This window comes from Lepisma saccharinum, chromosome 6 (genome assembly GCF_977018435.1).
Source record: "Lepisma saccharinum chromosome 6, izLepSacc3.1, whole genome shotgun sequence".
In the NCBI taxonomy this organism is placed as follows: domain Eukaryota; kingdom Metazoa; phylum Arthropoda; class Insecta; order Zygentoma; family Lepismatidae; genus Lepisma; species Lepisma saccharinum.
The window spans coordinates 2,547,111-2,568,446 of record NC_139234.1 but is presented as its reverse complement, the minus strand read 5'-3'; the positions used below and the strand labels follow the sequence as shown (position 1 = coordinate 2,568,446).

The 21,336-nt window shown below is 38.7% G+C and overlaps 1 protein-coding gene across 3 annotated transcripts in view; it reads left to right on the top strand.

The window, feature by feature from the left end:
- Positions 1-21,336, top strand: part of tay (tay bridge kinase) — a 624,643-nt gene that overhangs the window by 222,624 nt on the left and 380,683 nt on the right. Inside the window, exon 1 of one of the 3 annotated variants that reach the window (XM_083123368.1) lies at positions 10,631-11,269. The exons of 1 other annotated variant lie outside the window; for it this stretch is intronic. In XM_083123368.1, coding sequence (XP_082979494.1) covers positions 11,030-11,269 — 240 coding nt within the window. In that variant the 5' untranslated portion in view covers positions 10,631-11,029. Of the gene's footprint in view, positions 1-10,630; positions 11,270-21,336 lie in introns of those variants that run through there. One more of the 3 variants, XM_083123367.1, reaches the window with a different exon arrangement.

Sequence of the window (21,336 nt, the reverse complement as noted above, 5' to 3'; positions counted from 1 at the left end):
AAAGCCCGAAGGACGTTTCCAGAGAGAGAGATGATTGCAGAACGACGCCGATCGAAGCCAGGGAGAGAGATTGAGGGACGACTCCAGAACGACGCTTCCAGAACGACGCCGAAATCGAAGCCCGTCACCAGAGAGATTCCGAACCGGCGCGTGACCACGTACATCCGACGCTAGTGGCAAGAGGAACGCCCGAAGTTCTAAGGAGGTGCAAGTACACCAGATCGTCGCAATTATTCTTCGTCGCGATCGACCTCGGAGGACAATTTCGCCACAAAGGAACCGTGTGCAAGTCCCGCGTCCAGGAGAGATGAATGACCACGCCATGTAGCAGAGTCTGGTACAGTATACTTCAGAGGGTCTCATGTACATGTAAACGTGCGTCGTTGGTATCAACACCGTACAGTTAACGCCGAAGCCTCACTTATTAGCAAAGTTACTCAGGAAAAACCTAAACCTAACCCCCGTCTGATAATTTTTGGTATTGTTATAAAAAAGAGTTATTTCAGGTTCAGATGTTCTAATTTAATTGTCTGCATTCAGCGTTAGAAGCTCCATTTCATTTCTTTAATATTTAGTGTAAATTGTCAAAGTGTGCTCCATTTTTTGGGTAACCGACCGCCCCGTCGCGCCATTTAATTTGTCGATAGTTGACTGATGAGTTCTTTTAATTGTGGAAAGCGTAGTTGTTTTTATTGCAAGGTCGTGTGCGTGAAATAGTATTATTTGTTGCATAGTGGTTTTTAAGGTAATTTTTGCTCGCGCCGACGATTGATTAGTGTATTCCGGCAGCTGGAGCCAATTAAGTTTTTGCATCATTATGTAATTGAGTAGTTGTTCTCATGGGACGAGAGAGGCTTGTGTGTAATGCCCCCGTCCGGGAAACTTGTATAATGTCGAGCTTGCGACTCGATGCATACGTTCATTCGAACGAAAGATTTAACCACGCCGACCCAATTGTCTTAGTTAACCGCTTTCCGAGGGCTGGCACTTAAGTTAAATTAAAAGAGCACAGGAGCTGGCAGACAAATGCCCTAAATTCACATAAAGGTTTAAAAATTAAAAGGAATGATATGTTAATGAGATCCGTAATATGTATTTATATTTCATATGTAAAAATACCTCATGTGTGTGAAAGAGAAGATAGAGTGAATGTTGGGAGAGCTTGAGGAGGCTTTGTAAACAGTTGTTGATTGCAATATTTTTTGTTGTTACAATATATATTCACTTTTTTACCGTTCGTCAGTGTTGTTATTTGACGTTTTTCAGGTACCAGATATTATGCTATTAGTGTTTTATGATTGTTCGAATCTACATCTCAAAGGTAAACCAAACAGTGTAACATTTCAAGGTATTAATCTCCGCCTCGCAATAGTATGACAATAAACGACCGTCTCAGTACCGAACTTGATAACTGGACCGTGAGTCACGACCGGTTTCCCGTACACATAACGACGTTTGGCCCCGTGCCGGGGTATGATTGACACGTCATTTCGGGAACCGGGAGTGCACTCGTTACACATAATTGAATTAGTTTATCAATATATTTGCCCTTATTTTGGTGCACAAAGATAACATTTACTTCTTATATTTCATTTTTCACATAATATAGCATCAGGTATTCTATATTTGTCGACCCTTTCCCGAATGTACACATTTGTCCTTTTTTTTTACTTTTGTAAGGAGATATGTACTACATTACACTTAACATGTCTCCGTCCGTATATATCTGTGCAAAATCTTCCTTTCTTTCTTCTTTTACTAGTTATGACTAGACGTCGGATTTTATGTTTTTAACCTATTTTTTTCCTTTACAGGTATGTAAGAAATAATAAGTTATGTCAGAGTTTCGTTAAAAAAGGCAACAACTGATGAAGTTTTGTAGTGCCTAAAAAACTATTTTGGTGGTTAGAACCTATTTTAGGTTTATGCGCCTAAATCAAGCCCTTTTTTTAGGTATTTATAAATTTTTGAAGGTTTTACAGAATTTTTACGTCACACAAAGGCATTTGCTTTGTTTTATCACGAACAAATTCAATGACGAACTTGTTTGAAATGTACTCTCTTTCGATTTCCCTTTCTTCAAGTCCATGGTGTCTTTTCAAAACTCTAAACAAAGCAAAATGTCTGATGCCACTGTTACCTGTACAATCCGAAGTGGTCTGATCTGTGTGGTCTTGCTCACTTTCCCGTCAATTCGGTGCATTTCAGCATTCATGTTTGCACCACTGACTATGTATTGTTGAAAGATTATTTTCAGCATATAAGATGATCCTCGCAGACAAAATTGCGGAGTTTGACTGTGGATAACATGGAAAAAGATTGTTGCCTCACTATACGGCGAAGAGTGGATTTTATTTAATAGCAAATTTCCAATGGTAAGTTCTGCCATCGTCGTAGGGTTAGGCAACACACACAACGTTATGCAAGATAGTGAGTATTTCAGGATATAAGTGTCTCATTTTCATTGCCGGTGACTATACCTAACCGGCATTTTTCAGGAATTTTGAACTATTTTAAGTTTTTTGAACCCTATTTCAGGATTTTTCGAGCCTAACTTAAGATTTTTAGGACCTATTTTAGGATTTTAGAGCCTATTTTAGGGTTTTTCGAACCTATTTTATTAACCTAAAAGCACATTGTTTAGAACCTAAAAATCCAACGTCTAGTTATGACCCGAAACAAAAATAGTTTTCCATATTTGTCTACTTTACTATATGGCAACTCTTTAGGGAAGGTCCGGCCCCCTGGCCCCTCTCCAAACACGTCCTTCGTATCCTGGTGCAACGTGGACACGTGTTTACTTAGCAGACCACGGCAAAGAGTGATTGTCGATAGATAATGAATCTTCGCGACCGCCTGCCTTCCAAGCTCTCGGCAAATTTCGAATACGGGGGGAGAGGGAATATAGCTTCCCCTGCAAAGAGGGTAATATTGTTTTCAGCCATATCTGCAAGGACACTCGCAAAGAACACTAATGTCCAGCCCGGGATTTGAACCCGGAACCTTCCGTGGCGATATCGCGACTCCATGGCCGTATTTAGAGGGGGGGTTTCTAGGGTTCAACCCCCCCCCCCCCCGAAACTTCTGACATGTTGGATTAATGGAAGTTCAGAAACCAAAATCTGTAACAAATTTTCATTTTTTTTCGAATCATCACAAAAATACATGGAGACAATGTTGAAATGATCGAGCTAGAATTTTCATACATTTGGAATTCTGAAACTTGAGTGAAACAGGATTTATTCTCAGAATCGTAGCCCACCCGCGACCGCTCCATTATCACTTCTGCTGTCATCTTTCCAGTGTTGCTCCTGCGTCACAAGGAATATAGACTGAAGATTCCCTTATTATTGTCCCAAAATTCCCTTTCCAGCTTTTAAATTCCATGTCCGATAAAGTCGAAAATCCCCCTTGATAGGAGTTCAAACCTAGGATCTCCAGTTTTGTAGCGCATTACGTTCGCGATTGAGGTTACAATCCATGCACCAGGCTAAGTTTTTAAAAAAGAATAACTGGTTCCACACTTTTCAAAATTCCAAAAATTTAATTTTAAAGTCAAACAACAAAAGCTTTATGACTAAAATTTCCATCTAACTTTTAAAGCTTTTCTCTTAAAGGTATCTAAAGTTTAATGGCGAAGTATAATAATTGTGCATTTCAGTACACACTGTATGAAATGTAAAAAAAATAATAATAATAAACTTGTGCTGGATATTCACTCATCTGTTGGATTGAGTAAGCCCCCTCAAGGATATAACAATAATATAATAATAATAATAATTAGTATTATTGTTATGGAATACAATTGTTTTATTATTATGAAATTTTAATTATTATTGTACAATTATTGTTATTATTTCTATTATTCAAATTTCTGGCGACACCCATGGGAAAAATTATGAATGAACCCCCCCCGAAATTTTTTCCTGCCTATGGCCATGCGCGACTCCAGAACTCAACGCGTTCGGTCATCGAGACGAACCTGGTCATAGGTTGTCTTATACACTATCACCTTGGAATTAAAGGGTCCCAGGTTTTATTTCACGTGGGGCTCATCTTTATATCTTACCTAGAATTGTAGACTGTAGAATTGTAGATTCAATCACATTTGGGGGGAGGCTACCTGAGAATAACGTAACTTGAAAAATCTCAAAATAAAGAATATACAGCGTGTAACAAAAGTCCGGGAACACTTTCAAAAATATATTGTAGCGAAACGAGTAGCATTACAAAGTAACAAAGTACATCATTTCAAAGAGTAAAGTTGCAAGTTTTTTTCCCATTGCAGGTGGTACGTAGGTGGTGTCATAATCAAGATGGCGCTTTCTGGAGCTGGTCTATGTCTTTAGGATATAACTTTTGCACTAACTGTAGTCTGTACGGTTTCATGTTTAATTTTTTAAGCAAAAAACTCCACACAGTCATTGTTGACATTTCCAACTCACGTGAAACTCTGCGAATAGATTTCCTTGAACTCCTTGTGAAAGCTTCTCTCACTTGCTCAGTGTCATTTTCACTCACACCTGGCCGATCACTTGTCTTCATGACACACAAACACACAGTTTCAACAAACTTTACATGCCAATTGTAGATTGCCTTCTTGGTTGGTGCTGCTTTCCCGTACTTCATCCTAAATTTTCGTTGGACATCCGTTGCACTCTTTGTTTTGTCAAATTCTAGCACCCAGAAAGCCTTCTCAGCTCCAGAAAGCGCCATCTTAATTATGACACCACCTAGTGACGATATATGGAACTACACGTAACACCAGCAATGAGAAAGAAACTTACAACTTTACTCTTTGAAATGATGTACTTTGTCACTTAGTAATGCTACTCGTTTGGCTACAATAAATGTTTAAAGTGTTCCCGGACTTTTGTTACACGCTGTATATATATGGTTTGACTATCTCTAGCCCGAAAAGGAGGCAATATTAGTCGAATGACTATTTCTACTAATATTAATTAAACAATTATTGACGTTCGTACACATAGAGGTGCTGACTGTGCCAGTGACCATTATTTAGTAATTGCTAAATTAAGAGAAAGACTCTCAGTGATAAATCATAAGCAACAAAATCTAAAAGTTCTAAAATTTGATACAGGAAAGTTTACTGATGAAAGAATTAAGAAAGATTACCAAATTAAACTGTCAAATAGATTTGATGTTTTGCAGAATTTAAATGATGATGAAAATACAAGGGTGGTTCAATAATTATTGTCCCTGACATATAAGCAGTATTATTTTTCCACAAAGTTCCCCTTCACAGTAATGCACTTCTTCCACCTATGCTGTAAAGCCACTATGCCAGCCTCAAAGAATGTCTGTGGCTGAGCCGTGAGCCATTCTTCCGCAGCGTCCATAACAGCAGCATTTGAGGGAAAATGCGTCCCCTTGAGGTGCTCCTTCAACTTCGGGAACAAATGAAAGTCACTAGGGGCGAGGTCGGGTGAGTAGGGAGGGTGTTCCAACACATGGAAACCAGCAGCATGGATTGCGGCACCAGTAACATGGCTTCTGTGTGCTGGAGCATTATCGTGGTGAAACAGCACTTTTCGCCCCAACATCCCACGCCGTTTCTCCTTGATTGCTTCGCGTAACTTAGGGATTAGGGCTGCATAATAGTCCCCAGTAAACGTGTGTCCCACCAGGTAGTCAATAAGGAGCACACCCTTCGCATCCCAAAAAATTGTGGCCATAACCTTGCGTGCTGATGCTTGCACCCTGAATTTGCGGGGGGGAGGTGAATTGCTGTGCCGCCACTCCATACTCTGTCGTTGGGACTCGGGATCATAGTGGTGGAGCCATGTCTCATCCACTGTCACAAATCTATCACAGACCTGCTTCAGGTCTACCCCCATCAGCTCCAAAACAGCCCTTGAACATTGAACTCTGTCTTTCTGTTGTTCACGGGATAACATTTTGGGGACCCATCGCGCTGACACCTTTCTGAATCCCAAGTGTTCATGCACAATGATTTCCACTGAGCCTACAGAGATGTGCATGATGTCTGCTAACTGTTGCACCGTGATTCTTCTGTCAGCCATAATCATGTCATGCACAGCATCAATGTTTTCTGGGGTGGATGCTGTTGTTGGAGGACCAGCACCAGGGGCCTGTTGACAGCTTTCCCTGCCGCAACGGAAATCGCGGCACCAGTTTTTTTACCACCTGGTAGGTAGGAGCCCCATCACCCAACACACTGACCATGTCCTCATGAATCTCCTTTGGGCTTAGCCCCTTTTTCTGGAGGTACTTGATGACAGCTCGTTGTTCGGTTTTCTCCATTTTTCAAACTAAGTGCCACCTCTCACACATAAAAAGAGAAAAACAAATTTACTGTAGCACCTACGGTTCTGAAATTTTGCATATAGGCATCTAAGACATTAGGCTACAATATCCCCATCATTCATTGCAATTCATATCCTCTAAGTATGCCGGGGACAATAATTATTGAATCGCCCTCGTATAAATGAAACAGACGTAAATAAGAATTGGGAGCACATATGTAATGCTAAAGAAAGTATAGGATACCATAAACCGAGAAAAAGTAAGCCATGGTTTGATAATGAATGTCATAATCTAATAGAAATAAGAAATCAGGCTAGACTTAGTTGGTTAAATAACTCTGATGATACAAATCTAAACAATTATAATAGAATAAAGCGAGAAGTTAACCGCACGTTTAGAAGTAAAAAAAGAGATTACTTGAAAACCAAAATTAACGAAATTGAAACAAACAGCAAAAATAAAAATATCAGAGATTTATATAAAGGTGTAAATGAGTTTAGAAAGGGGTGGCAACCTAAAGTAAACTTGATAAAAGATAAAGACGGTGATTTTCTAACTGACCCAAGCGATATTCTAAATAGATGGAAGAACTACTTTAATGACCTTTTAAATGTCCATGTAGGAGATAAATCAGAAGTAAATGAAGTCCACACAGCAGAACCTTTAGTTCTAGAACCTAACTTGACTGAAGTTAAAGATGCTATTAAAAGGCTAAAGAATAACAAAGCACCTGGCATTGATTTAATACCAGCTGAGTTAATTAAATATGGTGGAAATTCATTAATATGTCAAATTCATAAATTAATTTGTTTAATATGGAATAAAGAAGAAATCCCTCAACAGTGGAAAGAATCCATAATTGATCCTGTGTTTAAAAAAGGTGATAAAATGAACTGCAATAATTACCGTGGAATTTCTCTACTCTCAACAACATATAAAATATTATCTAACATTCTTTTAACAAGACTAACCCCATATGCTAATGAAATTATAGGTGATTATCAATGTGGATTTAAACGTAACAGATCAACTACAGATCAAATTTTTCACATCAGACAGACACTTGAAAAAAAAGTGGGAATATAATCAAAATGTCCATCAGCTATTCATTGATTCAGTCAAACGAGATAAACTATATAATATATTAGTAGAGTTTGGAGTACCTAAGAAGCTTGTTAGTATGATAAAAGTATGCACCAGTGAAACAGAAAATAAAATTCGTGTGGGTATTAATATGTCTGACAAATTTACAATTCATGATGGGTTAAAACAAGGAGATGCATTATCTCCATAGCTCTTTAATTTTGCCTTAGAATATGCTGTTAGGAAGGTAAAAGAAACTAAAGAAGGACTAAAATTAAATGGTGTGACTCAGTTGTTAGCATATGCAGATGATGTAGACTTACTGGGGGATGATGTGAATACAATTAAGAATGATGCTAAAATATTTTTCAAAACTGCTAAAGAGATAGGTTTGGAAGTTAACAAAGAGAATATAAATATATGGTTACAGGCCGAAACCAAGTGTTAGGTAATAATCAAAATCTAATTATTGATAACAACTCGTTTGAACCAGTTTCCAAATTCAAATACTTAGGAGTAATATTAACAAATGAAAATTATATTAAAGAGGAAATAAAAAGTAGGCTTAATTCAGGAAATGCATGTTACTTCTCTCTTCATAAACTTTTGTCTTCTCGTTTAATATTTAAGAAACTAAAAGTTAAAATATACAAAACAGTAATTTTGCCTGTAGTATTATATGGATGTGAAACTTGGTGCCTTACATTGAAAGAGGAACATAAATTGAGAGTATTTGAAAATAAGATCCTTAGGAAAATCTTTGGACCTAAAAGGGATGAGGAGACAGGTGAGTGGAGAAGGTTACATAATTTAGAACTACATAATTTGTATTTATGTCCAGATATTATTAGAATAATTAAATCAAGAAGACTTAGGTGGGCAGGCCATGTGGCACGAATGGGAGAGGAAAGAGGAGTTTACAGGATTCTTGTTGGGAAACCTGATGGTAAATGACCTGTAGGAAGGCCAAGACGAAGATGGAGGGACAACGTTGAGATGGACCTAAGGGAAATCGGTAGGGATGGAAAAGAGTATATAGATCTTGCTCAAGATAGGGACAGATGGAAGGCCTGTGTTGCTGCAGCATGAACCTTCGGGTTTAAGAAGGCTAGAGAGAGAGAGTTAGTCAATTATTTCGACTAAAACTAGTAGAAAAAGTGATGATTTTTTTTCACTAACTAGTTGCTTCGACTGACGACTAATACGTCAATGGCGGATTTTTAAGCGATGTTAACCATCCGTACATAGTACACTCTGGAACTGCATTCTTGGAGGCTAACGGGGTTGTGGCGCCTGCACCCACAGCCAGAATCATTCTCTGTAGGAGTTGCATGTTCTGTGACGCGTGCCAAGCGTCAATTCACAGTTCAGCTTTTATCAACGGCGTAGTGCTTTAATTTCTTCAATATGTTTTACGTGTAATTCGTTCTTGAAAATAATTAATTCGACAATATTCGTTATTTTAAAACCACTAACTTTTATATTAGTACTGATTTTGCTAAGTGGCTTGCGTTAGGAGAAGGGTCCAAATAGCCTGAGTACTGACGCACCCATTTTAATTTTGAATATAGCAACAGACAAAATATTTTAAAATCCTAATACATGAGTTCTCCACAGTGTAAACACTTTCCCACTCTGTACATATCAAAATTGCATTGTGAAGGTTTTTCTTAATATTTATCCATTATCTTCGCAAAACAGGATTTTTTTTCCGTCCCAAAGAATTATTTCTGGAATTTTGGACAAAGACATGTATTCCTGCCCGGCGCCGGAAATCTATTTTAAATGTATGTTCTTCATATCCGTGTTTACATTATCTCAAGATAAACCATCCCATATCATCTTCATTTGCAAACAACCAAGCCTAAACCATTCAGTTTTAATCCTCGTTTACCATTATGCATGAAGGGTGATTTTATACAAACTTTGGGAAACTCATTTTCGCCAAATAAACATTAACCGTAAAACATTCCTCAACTTTCTCTGTTGGACTCAAAACAAGCAGGCATTTCCTGGTGATGCATTATATCAGAGACAGAGGAGGGGGGGGGGGTGAGGAGGGATTTAGATTACTTCTTAGAAAGGGTAAGAATGACATGTGTACCTGAGGAAAACCCTGGGGGGTAAAGGCGGTCAGTGGTGTGATGCTGATTAGACATTAGAGAAACACACACACACACACAGAAAGAAACAGAACAAGAGAAGGAGGGGCGCTGCCCAGTATTTTCGTAAGGGATTAGTCGTTAGATTAATATTAGTCGAAAAAAGGGGGGGTTATGTTTCTTTTTTAGTAGTCAATCTTTATATTTCCCAGTATCTGGCGCTTTTTTACGAGTAAACGAATATGACCCCCCACTAACCCCTTTTGGTACGCCACTGCATAGAGGGGAAGAGGAAGAGAGAGGGAAATATGATTAATTTTTCTTCGGTGTTGTTAATTTCTCCCTAACAACTTTTCTTATTTTTATATTTTTCAGAATAATTTATTTCATTAATTTTTTCTGGCCACCCCCGTGGCGGAGTGGTTTGTACATCGTGCTACGGTGCCAGGAGTCCCGGGTTCGAATCCCGGCCTGGGAATGGGTGTTCTTTGTGAGTTCCCCTTCATCATATGACTAATTGTCATCTTCGCGATTAGCCAAAATCGGCAGAAAAGCGATGTAAAATAAACCAAATCGATCATATTTTTTCTGGCCGTGGAAAGGGGATGTGAACTGAAGCGAAGACAAATATTAAGACTTTTAATAGCAATATATCTAATTAAATGATTAGTTGCTGAACCCACAGAACATGAAAATATTAATTACTTAAATCTGCGACGAATAACGCGTTTAGATTACAATAAATATTATATATTATTTTCTTTCCCCCTTTTTTTTACTATATTCACGATATTCTGAATATTCCTAGCTTCCTTTACGCGTTATTTGCAAAAGAAATCATGTAGATCATTTAATTACAAGTTCTATTCAAATGAAAGCGAATCCTTACGTTTTGTTTACTCAAGAGAAAGGGAAAGTGTTTTTACTTTACGTAAACTGATTGGGTTTACTTTGAAGATAATTCAAATAACATACACAAGCTCAGCTTTGTTATATTAGTGTTGTATCTGGAAGGGGAGATGATACGTATTATCGCAGAAAGCCACCACAGCTGATAGCGTTCTTCTGTCATGCACCGCACTCCCCAATTTCTTAACCATGAGGTTACCAAGTTTACGACTGCACTCTCCCTCCCCTCCGTAGCTGATGGGTTGACACACCAGCAGAGAATTACATTTCCTTTGCTTCTAAGTGCTCACGGTGGTGGTTTATCTGTCTCTAAGTGCGATACTGCTTTAAAACAACATGGGTTGTGCGAGTACTCGAGTGGATTTAGGGATTTAAAAGTGTTTATTTGAAGAATGTAGAGACTACGTTTGCTGGTCGCGGAAGGATACACTGCCATGTTAGCGGCGATGCGGCAGGCTGTATTTTCCGCCATTTGAAACAATCAAAGTGTTTTTCCCCAGGTGCAACCATAGGAATTTTGACGTATATTCTGCAGTATTTGTGAAAATTGTGAGTGTGTGTTATGTTAAGCGTATTCCGGAAATCTTGAGGATTTCGTTGATGTGACAATATTGTGTGTATGTGCCGTCGAAAATGAATTAGAAGCGATGGAAAACGAAGTGAAGCAACGGAAGCAAAGAAATCGTCGACGTGAACGGGCCCAGCGCATGCAAGCCCAGAGAGAAAGTAAAGCTAAAGATGGGGATAGTGGCGAGGATGAGTCCCCTGTTAGAGAAAAACCTCCACGACCTCCAAATCGGAGAAAGAAATTAAAAGAACCAGTGTTCGAAGAGGATATCATTGACGGTTTTGCCATCTTGGCGTTCAAGACATACGAGGATCTAGAGGTAAAATTAATTCCATTGTTCGCTCAATTTCAGTACGAATTCTATTATCTCGTCGCTTATTGTTGCTGTTTAATGTTTGTGGTTCAATAAATTGGCAATAACAATTTAGTAAAAATTTGTTCCTCTGAAATTAATGATATTTGAAAATTATTAAGCGGCGATAAAGTAAACATTATCATTTTATTAAACATAATTTTGATTTTTCAGTGAACCAGTGTATTGATTTTTATATAATTTGAATACAAATATCAACTGTGAATATTGATAATGAATGGGAATGTTGATATACTGCGTAGGAATGAATTACTTAATATTCAAGAATGAGCTTCCGATTATCTGTTCCGATATTTTAATTTAGAAAATTGATTAAAATTTTAATACTCTCGTAGCTGTGCGCTATAATGAAAATAAATAACTAATCTATTAGCAGCAATATTCAATGTTCGTTGTTTATAAACATGTACCGATTTGTTGACAATTAAGTTGTCTGTAAAGGTTTTTTATCTTGTGAATCAAAACAAAATATTGGTCGTTCATTTTTAATTAATTTTCTGACTCGAGCCACCTCAAAATTTGCTTGACATAACTACAGTAAAAGAAAAATGCCCATGTTTACATGTATGGATTCTTTGATAAGACAATGATTACTTAAACCCCTCCCCTACACTAAAAGAAAAAGGTGAGGCGATACAGGCCCTGTGGGCTCTTAAGAGACTTGTGAATTATGAACATTATTTTGTTTCTATTTCGTGACCTCTTTATTTCTATCTACATTTCCTCATTGTTTATCATGCAGATTTTATATCTGGTTAGCCAGTTCTTGGCTTTAAAACACAATCCATTGTTCAATTTTGAGTATTTTTGGATAGATATGAATGGCCAAATATACAAAACATAATCCTGTGACTTACTGTTCCTTAATAGGTGTTTTAGTAAGTGAATTACATCCCACATTAGGGGAGAGGGAGGATATTGGACAGCACTTTGAATTTATATTGTCAAAACAACTGTCCACCATGAAAACAAATGACTTGAGATAATGATCAGCTGATTCATAATTAAATGTTATTCATTTGAGACTTACCTGAACATCGTACAAGATTTATTTTTTGTACATACACTCATAATTTTTTTTTTTTTTTAATAAGATGGTTGCTGAAGCATTCCTTTAAGATTGGAAAGGATGGTCTGAAGTAAATATTATTTCTCATAGGCATATATTACCGTGTGTTTGTATAACAGATTTGAGAATTGAAGTTAGTAATATAGCAGTGGGGATTAATACAGTTTTGAAGTTAATAATGGAAATCTTTATTTTTGATTCATGAATTTACTTTTTAATGTGATTAACGTTGGAAATGTATTTCCACAATTATCTTCTATTACAGTATACATTGATTAGCAGTAAATCTAATTGAATACTTTTAATTCTACACTACAGACTATGATGCTTGATACATGTTCAGGGCTTACAGAAAATTTGTTGTATAGCATACAATCACATAACGTTATTGTTGGTTAGACCAGATTGTTTTCTGTTTAGTAGGAAAGGACTTACATTATATTTTCTTTTAGCAGCATGACTGTCTATATTTCTATAGCTCTATACTTTACGTACACTTTTTCCCCCCATGTTTTGCACAAATAGTAATTGTTTCATAACTTCTTAGAAAGGGTAAGAATGACATGTGTACCTGGGGAAAACGCGGGGGGGTAAAGGCGGTCAGTGGTGTGATGCTGATCACATCACCCCCACTCAGGACCAGATCAAGAAAGTGTGGGGCATTACCCCCACACCCCCTATACACCTTCATGGCATGGTGCTAAGCACAGGGGAGCACTTTACCTTTTTTACTTCTTAGAAAGGGTGCCCAACCATCCATATTCTGTTCATATAAGATTGGTTATGACTAGTACTGAAAAAAATTGTGTTTACATGACACTACCACCACTTTGAGTGAGCTAGGACAACAGTTGCTATGTTCATATGTATATTGATAATCATTACTACTACTACTACATATTGTAGGCTAATAGATTTAGTAGGACCTCAATACCCATAGTTAGGAATTTAGCATGTCGGAAGCACCATTCACATTGTCGTCATCATAATTTAGTATTAAAAATTCCATGCATAATTTTATTTCCAGTAAGAGTAGAGAAGTAAATTGATTTATCTATATAAGAAATAACCAGTATTGAAATCAAATAAAATTATCCAACATTTTTGTAGGTGTGAAAGCACTAACACCCGCACACATCCACCAATCTGTATTTAAGCAAGAAAACATTTCCTTCATTTGCACATAGTTAGGCATGCATGTTACTTGGCTAGAATTTTTATATATATGTACTGTATTTTTCCCTTAACATGGACAATGTAACTATTCCACAATTTTTTTTCATGTACAATCCATAATTACGTGCATTTGCTTTCATATGCTTCCAAAATGGCAGCTTTTCATTTAAGGTAGTGAATGTTGCCCAGTTGTGATTCATGTGAGGTGTCTTAGAGTAACAGCTTGCATTTTGAGAGGCTACAGTGGTGTACAGGAGCATACACATGCATATTACACACAAATGTTGCAGTTTGCATACCGGTGCATTACCACATTTTTAAACATTATTTTTAGTGAACATGTTATTCTACGATAGAAAATCCCTTAATAACATTTTAAAATGCATACAGGGAGTTGCAGCTTTCTATGTTGGCATCTGAATTGTAGATACAGTTGCTGTTAGCCTTTTTAGGTTGTCTGGTGGGAGATTTTGGATAGGCTACATGTTTTAGTGACTTGCTTTTTTTTCATTTGGTGTTAGATATACTATGATGGTTTAAAAATGTACTGGAATCTAAGTTTTAAACAAGAAATGACTGTTTTTTTATGCTTGTGGGAACATTGAGAATTTACATAGCAGATTGGTTTAGCACCATGTTTTCACGTATTTTTTTGTAGTGCCATGACATCTGTAAAGATGTATGTGCCTGCGAAAATCAATCGTTCAACATATCGGGTGCCGTGGTCTGCCAGGCCAGCCCTTGAGCATCACTTGATACCTACCACGTCTGTTTTGTGTTAGCTTTCGTAAATTGTACCAGTGTTCGGTAGAGGTATAGGAGAGTAGTGCTTTTGACACACGAAAGAGATATCTTTGGCATTTGTTAGTGTTCTTGCATTAATCATTTATTCTTGAATAGGAAGAAAATGACATGAGCAAATATACATGACAGGTTCACACAATTTGTATGCATGTGCAGTGATAGTGACTAATGTGAAACTAATCTTCTAAATACAGCTTTCAGTAGGTACTACAAAGTTTATGGCCACTAAATTATGCAATCAAGTCATCATTCATCATCATCTTTGGGATTTACTGAGAAAAGCATCGTAAGATAATAGAATGGGAAAGTTTTTGGACATTTAAAAGAATCTTTTGAACACAATAAAACTAAACTATGGGCATCAAGCAGCCAGCTTAAGAAAAACCAATAGTGATCATCATAAGAAAGGCATTCAAAGACCTCGCACAGGAAAATAGATATCAAGTGTAAAATTATGTATTCGCATGAATCATTTTTCAATCACAGTCTTTTGTGTTATAAAGAGACTGGTAATTAATTACCAACAAGTCTGGTACATGAACATGATAACTTGAAACGGAAGGAGTGTTTTTTTTTTTTTTGGTGGGGGTGGGATGCCTTGCTTGCTCTTTTCTGGAAAAATCCTGCAGATGTCACTGACTCTTAAGTTGGACCAAATGATATGTAGTTGATATAAGAAATTGGTGATCTCTTAACTTTTTAGGTGTCGTTTATGATAATCTCATCATATCAATTTTAATGTTTCGTTATACATGCATAAGCTAGTATGAAAGTAAAAGTTGATCATGTGTGATGAGGTGAATTAGTTTTGAATAAATACTAGACAGTGTTTGTGGCTAGAAAAAACATCAAGTTGAAGCATGCTGAATGGAGAGCAGAAATCAGCTGAAGAAATGAATGACATTTCCAATTCCCCTCCCATCTTTTTATTGTTTCTAAGCAGTGTAGGTTATTGTTTACTAGATTTTTACCCATTGCATTTTTTTTCAAGGCCTCATTGATGAATGATGAGAGCAGTTAACAAATAGTATAGTATATTTAGAGTTGCTGAAGCTCATTGTGTTACATTGTATAAAAGAGATTACCAGCATAGGGGCAATGTTATGAGTCGAGGTCCCTGAAAGGCAATCAAATGAACATATCCATTGAGTCATGGGTAAATCTATGCCTGAAGTATAAACAGTAATACCATAATCCTTCTTATGTTTGATAAACAACGTGTACAGCTGTTTCCTTTTGTGCTGTGTGTTGTGTCTGGGAAGTCATTGTTTGGTACACCAGCCTCTTGGCTTGTGGAGTAGAATTGTAGCAGTAGAGGCCTTTATCATTGTTGACAGTATTGAATGGGAGCTATGGGATTGGCCCCCACCCCTAAACTCTGCATCCCTCAGAAGTGTTATGAAAGTCAAGAAAATTTTGTGGCCATTATTTTTTGACTTACAGCTTCCTTTTTGTAATGCACAATTGCAAGCTGGGGTACACTAAACTAGAAATAATTCTGGTACCAGCCCCCTTTTTCTCAAACTTTTTTTTTTTGAAATCCAACCACGATAAGCTACGAAATGTATATATGTGTGACACACACAACCACACATGTGCACATAAACACACACAAGGACTATTATTTTATATTTCATCTATCATTACTAAGCTGTATTGTTGACATGTGTAAGAGATAATCGTAGTTACTTGTAGCAAATATCTGCAGCATGGCTTGATAAAAAATACCATGTGTATTGAAACATCAATTCAAGAAATATGTGCTTTCTTGTGCAACATATAACATTTATTGTGTTGAAGTATGCATCATTTAATACACATACTCTAATTTTCACATTTTGTAGACTTGATTGCATAAATTTTCATCTTTACTGGTAGTGACACTAAATTTTAGGAAGGGGTGGAAGAGTGGCAGATGGGGGTACACAAATATTCTCATTTCGATAGTATAGAATATTGTACAATATAGTGGTAATGTCACTATGTCTCGATAATCAAACTATTTTTTTTAACCACAGAGAAAGGGGAGGGAAGCAAAGGGGTCACCCTGTTTTCTGGAGAGCAGCGACCCACCCCAATCCCTTGTAGCATTGCCAATGACTAAGATGAATAAAAGAGAGAATACCACTTACAAGCAATTGTAATATTGATTACATTCCATCCTTTGAAAATATGCCATGTAAGAAATTAAGTGTGGTATAACTGTGGTGAATGTACAAATACAATGCAATTGTTGATCATTCAAGGTTTGCACAAATGCAAAGTTGTACCACAAAGATAATTTAATTTTCCTCTGTGAAATAAAATTGGAAATGCTAGTGACTTGTGCTTGGAAAGGTGGGGAGTTCCTTTGTTCCACTGCTCTCATTCATACATATCGGGTAATGTTATTTTGGGATTTACGATTTTATCATTCTCAAAAGTGGCAGAGACGTGTGCATGACATTTTTTATCACATTATGCCTGTTTATTATATATATATATATATTATATGTGTGTGTGATACATTATGCACATGTGTGCGTGAACTTTTAGATATTTACACACATGCTTGACAGTGGCTGGCCACTGGATACTGTTTGCGTGAATCACTGGCATTGCTCTCTTGTTTTTCCATGAGTAGTGCTTTCATATTCTGTGATGATGTGAAGCAGTAAGTTGATGAGCATTCGTCATGTGGGTTAGACCGGTTCAATATGTTACCCTTAGCTTTTCCACATCTTTTCTCTTGTCTATGTCATTATCTTGCTGATTCAAAAATGTCTTCTTCCATGCAACTTAAAAAACAAAACATGGTGTTAGACATGGCCTGAGGGCTCTTGGATAGCTGAATGCATAGTACCCTTGACTCCAGTTTGGACTGTGCTTGTACCGATCCGTGGTAGCTCCCAGCATCATCATGAGTGGTTAGCTTAGCAGGCATATGACACCAGAGGTCCCGGTTTTTTGTGTGCACCCCTTCATCTGTTTCATCATATCATACTCATCTTCGCAATTAGCCAAAAGTGGCAGAAGTTAGTTACATCAATCAATCAACCTTGATCTTGAGGTCAATTGGGTAGTTATTTGAGTAGAAGTGGCAGCCTAGAAAGTCTGAAAATAATAGTAGTGATTGAATTTAAGGTACTGACATGCTGCCCACCAAAAATCTGCTTGGCCATGGCCCTAAAAGGAATGTCATCCCAAGAAGATTGATGTGTTTTTTTTTGCAAGGATATCCAAACTTTCATGTCCTCCTCCGTGGCCATGAGGTCTTTGGTGCTGTGCTTTGGACTCCGACTCCGGGACAGAGCATGGGTTCAGTCTGGGTTTTCGGCCTGTGCATAGGGCCGGTGGCAACCCACCATCGTGCGTCAATTGGGGAGCTTAACCCAGTCTGGGAAATCTCCTGTAACGGCTGAGGGTTCGACGTGCTGACCCCACGTCACCCCATTACTGGTTAAAGATCTCCACACCTCTAGGTAGGATTGTAGGAGGGAGATAGGCGGAGGCCCCTCCAGGGCTGTAGAGTCCCGGGTTATTCAAACTTTCATACTAAGTGCGTGGGATGCAAGAGAGATGTGAACATAAATAGTGATGCATAATTTGGTTGGAAAAGCTTATGCACTGCACTGTGTTTCACGCAATGCGAGGATGAGGATTGCAACAGTTGGCAACCTCTGCACCAGCCTCAGTACCCTTTCATTCATTAGAAGCTTGTAGGACAGTGGCAGGTTGAAGACCACTGATGTAGGATATAATAGAAAAATGAATGCAACTAGTTATGGACAATGTACCTGGTAATGACCCCCAACTTATACATGCGCTTGTTCTTCCTAGAGTGTTTACCCCTGAGGTTGGTTTCTTTAAACTATTTTTTTACTATTGAAAAGTTTTACTCCCCTCCCCTATTATTTTCCTGTTTTTATACTGTCTCTGGGTTCTGTAGAGCAAGGCCATGCATAGTGGAGGGGAGAGACCAGTGCATGATGCTCCAAACAGCTGGTAGGTGCACGTTTTCACCTCTCCTCATGCATTTATTGATCAAACAAATCAGTGCTTGTGCAGAGACTTGTTTTCATTTGCTTGCTCCAGAGGTTCCCGGGACAATGTGTAGTGTTTCCTGCTCTTCTTTCTGCGTCAAACCTTCATATTTACCAAAGGGGATTGTGGAACTTGTTTATATTACGTTGTTTCTTTGTTGAATCGCAATTCAGATCTTGAGTGATATGTTCGATATATTTCATCGTGGGGCTGCGTGTGTGTTTTTTTTTCTTCTTCTTTTCTTTCGGTTTTCATTATTTCTCTGTCTCAGGATATGGCCTGCATGTTCTCTGGACAATTATTTTCCACAGACATGTTATATGCATATCTCAAAACATCCTCATTTGTTTGTCCACATTTCGAAGCACTCCAGTCTTTTCCTTTCAACTTCATCCACTGTCTTGTGAACACTATGCAATAATACCAAAAGGTGATACAAAGTCAATGTTATTTTGGCAAATTTACTCTCTTTAATGTGGCCAGTGTGTACATTCATGCCTGAAACTTCAAAGATTAAACAAACAATGCATTCATATGATTGCCACACTTGCAGGCTACATTCGAGCCACACCAACCTTTTGTTGGAATTTTATGTATAAATTCATAAACACTGAACGTTTAGACTTGCAAAACAAATTTTGTTAATGATAGAGTGCCTAACTCGTAACCCATGACGTAACAGCTCTTCTGGCGAGGCCTACCTTCTGACTGTCGGTCTCACTCCAAACTCCTACCTGCTGAGGTAGGATCATCCAACCAGTTGTGTGGTCAGCACGATGAACCCCCAGTCTTTGTTGTAAGTTTCCATGACTGAGTTGTGCTACTCATTCGTAGCTCCCCAATTTCCTCACGACGGTGGGTGGCCACCAGTCCCATACACATTCCGAAATCTCAGGAGAAAAGTTCTTACACTTCCCCCAGGAGACTCGAAGCTGCACGCATCCCATAGCCCAAAGTATGACACCTTAGACTGCAGGACCACAGTGCGGGACATGCCTAACTCATATTTACTTCACAGTTCCCAATTTTAAAAAAAACTTAATCCTATATAATTACCATATTACACTGGTGTCCAAAAGTATAGCATAAAGAGGTAAACCGGGTGTGCGTGAGTGCTGTTGGCTGAAACATGCCACGAGGATGCAATTTGGACCCTGTGTTGAAAGGGAGGATAATTGGGCAACTGGTAGTTGGTTGAACACAGAGGTCTCTCATGTACTGCAAGGCGTCATCTCCAGACTGTGGCACAGGTTTCAAACGACGTCCGACGTCGACCCACGCCATGGCAGCCACGAGTCACAACCCCTCAGCAGGACCATTATCTGGCACTAACGGCAAGACATAATCCGCGGATGCCTGTACGGCAACTGGCATCAGATCTTGTAGCAGCATCTGGACCACAGGTTTCACGGCATACTGTATACCAGCAGCTGCATACAGCTGGTCTCTACGCCAGACGACCTGTAGTGTGTGACCTGCTCACCTCTGTGCAATGGTGGGCCCGCTTACAGTGGAGCGAGGAACTTTGTCACTGGACCAGGGACCAATGGCGCCATGAACTCTTCTCTGATGAGTCGTGATTCAGTTTACAGACTAATTTGTGACGCACGCTAGTCTAAAGTGAACAGGGGACCTGCTACAATCCGCATGACATCACGGAAGGAGACCAGTATGGTGGTGTACTGATGTGGGTGGGCGTCATGCTCAATGGACGTACAGAGCTACACATCTTCAAGGGTGGTAATGTCACTGCTCGGCGGTACATAAAGTAGGTGCTGGAGCCTCATGTGCGGCTGTGGTAGGATGGAATGGATCCATCGTTCATTTTCACGAATGATAATGCACGAAGTTAACAGGTGAAACTGGTGGAGGAATACCAAAATTGAACATGCGTGGGATTCATTGGGATGGCGAATGACAGCCAGGCAGATTCCAGAGCTCCATACTGTCCTTCGAGAGTAGTGGGAACATATTCCAGCTGACCTCATCAACGCCCTTATTACAAGCATTCCACATCGCTAGAAGGCATGTGTATCTGCCAGGGCTAACCACGCACCATATTGATGGTCAGTATCCACCGCAGACTCTAGTTTCTCCATGTTCTTGTGTGCATAGGTAATTCCAACTTTGGGTCACATCTCATTAAACTCCAATCCCTTGCCCTGTTTCTGTCCATTTGTCTTTCATACATGTATACCTGTTTGTGGTGCCTGAGACCGTTCAGGTCTGCGTTTATTGCACGAACTGTCATTGTGCTATATTTTTGGACACCAGTGTAGTATTAGCCCAGTTTTAAATTTGACTAATGTCTTGTACAGGGTGCTAACATAATATATCTAAAGAATGGGAAAACGTGGAGTTCATCATTGACCAGCCCCCCCCCCTCCCCCCTCCCTCCCTCTGATATCCATTTCAGTGATCAAGCACATTGAATGTTCACCTTACTCTTGCTGCAGAAGGTTCCATCTTTAAGTACAGGGTCCGGCAGAGGAGCGTACCTTTGAAAATTAAGTGTGTTATTCACATTTCAAAACCATCTAACTCCTCTGCCGGACCCTGTATAATGCTTCATTGTTTGACAGTACAACTAACATTGGTGCTGCTAAGTTAGAGAGAGCCCTTTTCGGATGCAGGCTATAAACCATTCTTGGTGGTTGTTCAAGCAAAGTTGATCTGTTGGAGAAATAAAGTGTTGTTCCTCTAGAGAATAGTCTAGCTTGTACCCCTCGGTTCCTTGTTCGGAATTCATTCCTCTCCACGTTGCCAGCACTTGCACTCCATCCTGGTACACTCCAATCAACTATGAACTATCTCTAATTTGATTACCAACCATATAATGCTCCGAGGGAGTTTATTATATTTAAAATTTGTTCCTAAGGCCAGGCCTCTCACGAAGCTGAATGGTTAGACTCCTTTGGTGCAAGCGGTCCCAGGTGGGAGA